The 2,500-nt window shown below is 31.9% G+C and overlaps 1 protein-coding gene across 15 annotated transcripts in view; it reads right to left on the bottom strand.

Annotated features, from left to right (window-relative positions):
• Positions 1–1,163: 1,163 nt before the first annotated feature.
• Ctl2 (Choline transporter-like 2) overlaps positions 1,164–2,500 on the bottom strand; it is a 72,092-nt gene continuing 70,755 nt past the window's right edge. For all 15 annotated transcript variants that reach the window (XM_027351579.2, XM_070120660.1, XM_070120654.1 and 12 more), the window contains one exon: positions 1,164–2,500. This exon is cut by the window's right edge and continues 19 nt beyond it. In XM_027351579.2, coding sequence (XP_027207380.2) covers positions 2,190–2,500 — 311 coding nt within the window. In that variant the 3' untranslated portion in view covers positions 1,164–2,189.

Below are 2,500 nucleotides of genomic sequence, written 5' to 3'. Positions count from 1 at the left end.
TTGTATTATCCTCATTCTTATCTTGCAATAATTTTGTGTTACAATCTCCAGTAACAAAAAATATCAAAATAACCTTTGCATATAAACAAAAAAAAATACAAATCAAATGTGCACACAAATAGTACATGAATTGTACATATACCTTATGGATTATCACTGACAATTCAAGAATCTTTTTAGACACACTCAATACTAAAACGTAAACTGCCCAAAATAGAAATATTTTTCCCCTTCAATACTTGGTGTCACCTGGATCAACTTTTTCACATTTTATTATTTTATGATGTACCCATGGAGAATAAAATTAATTTAGTAATCCATGAGTTTACCAGAATATTATGAAACCTTTCTTCTGCTTACATAAACTCTTACAAAGTTCACAGCTGACATCTCCAGCATTTAGTGGAATCTCATAACAGGATAGATAAATTAGCCTTATCTGATTCAAACCATTAAACGATTAGAAGCAATGCATATTCCTATATCAAAGTTAATTACATGTGCATGATTATATGAAACTTACTGGATAGTGGATAGCAATGGTGTTGCTTTACTTTTGACAATCCTATTCACAACAGATGGTTGTGAAAATATTACTAGTTTGATGCATAATTTCATATGAAACTATCCTTTACTTTAAAGGTCCAATGTTCAGTTGACACCTACAACTCAATTGGCTGTTGCAATATACTGGCCCTTATCATAAATAGAAATAAAAGGAGAGACAATGGGATGATTTATCTACCTTTAGTCAGTCATTAAAAAAGGTAAAGATAAGTACTTCCCATTCTTGCATATAAAGGCTACAGCAAAATTCCCTTCTCTTAAAATATCTGCCTTTCTGAAACTGCTAATCCAAGATGACTACAGTTTTCTGTTTATCTTTCTGTTCTGCATTGTAATCTAGTTCTAATGTAGATATTTATCTAGTTCTCAGCTCTTATAGTGACAATGCTAAAATTTCATATTTCTTAAATCCCTATTAATTGCATTAGTGATTATTTTAAGCTGAATGTCTCACTGAAAAAAAATATTATATACTATCAACTCCCTTTATGTTATGTACTTCAAATGTTTTTGTACATGCTAACAGTGTGGAATACCTAAATGTCAAAATACTGGTAATGTTCAGTGTTAAAAATGAGGCTATGAAAAGGCAAAGCTGTGTTATGAAAGATGTTTATCAATAACCACAATACAAACATGGACCAAATGACTAGTTGTTTCTTGCTACTGAAGCTACTTGGAAGTAAATCATGTGAGAAAATGTCACACACATGCATTAAGGTGGAAGTAGACTGGTAGCTGTTTAACAACTGTGACATCATGTAAAATTCAGAGTCATGTAACTGTATCATTCATAGATAAACAAAATGTATCGGAAGCAGAGCAACATTAATGTACTTCTCCCAGAAAAAAAAACAAGTTTTGTCGTGGATGATGCCAAATAAACACTTTCTGAAATAAATTAAAAACAAATGATATTGATGCTCTTTGACAGAGCTTTAAATATGAAATAAGATGGATATATGTTATTCCTTAAACTGTTGCTATGGCAGATGGGTATAATTAAGAACCAGATAAAAAAAAGAATATAAAAACAGATCTTGTATAGGAATATATTCAAGATTTTATTACAAAAAAATAAGAAAACATATACAACTGTGTATAGTTCTAAAATTACAATAACAAAAACTACTGCACAATTATAGCTCAGTGACCATACATGTCATCACTCAAATTATCCTGAAATTGGCCTCTTGTGCCTTAAACCACCATGAAAGGCAAACTCTATATATTCAAGTTATTCACATTTAATAATATAATTCTGGTTCTATCACTGAACACCAAACTTGTTTCCTTTCCATAAATCATGAACTCTGATCACAAAATTAACTGAGCATCTCTCTTCCAGCATTATAAATCACAGCAAATGCCTGCTATCCAAAGAGAGGTAAATATTAACTAAAAGTTTTTTTTTTAACATCAATCAAGTTTGAGGAATGAGATGCACATCTTCATACCTTCCTTGCTTCTTCCAATCGCACACTTTTGTTATGACTAGTCACTTTCAGTCTTTAAAAACACTTTCTTATGAGAAAAATCTCCATACATACATATATCTTTTAATCAGAGTCAAGAAATCAAAACTATATCATTAGATTTTTAAAAAATGAGAAGGAAAAAAATTATTCCTCCTTAAATTTGTTCTTCTTTTCCAAGATCCTCATTAGATCTTTGCTCATGAAATAAGGCTTTTCTGCTGATCCATCGTTTCTCTCACAGTCCTCCAGGAAAGATAGGAATAAGGTATCTACAGCCATAGAATAGACAGAGAAGAAGGCCGAGGCAATAAAGAATGTGCCGACAGTAATGATGATGACAGGAGTGAGGTAGTAATTCATTTGTGGAATGTGATCCTTGAAGACCGGTACTTCACCGCTGAATATAAAGAAGGAGGCCACAGCAACCCCGCCAACAACCACCATCTTGCCAATGA

This window comes from Penaeus vannamei, chromosome 1, assembly GCF_042767895.1.
Source record: "Penaeus vannamei isolate JL-2024 chromosome 1, ASM4276789v1, whole genome shotgun sequence".
In the NCBI taxonomy this organism is placed as follows: domain Eukaryota; kingdom Metazoa; phylum Arthropoda; class Malacostraca; order Decapoda; family Penaeidae; genus Penaeus; species Penaeus vannamei.
The sequence above is the reverse complement of the archived record's forward strand: the minus strand, read 5'-3'. Positions and strand labels throughout refer to the sequence as shown.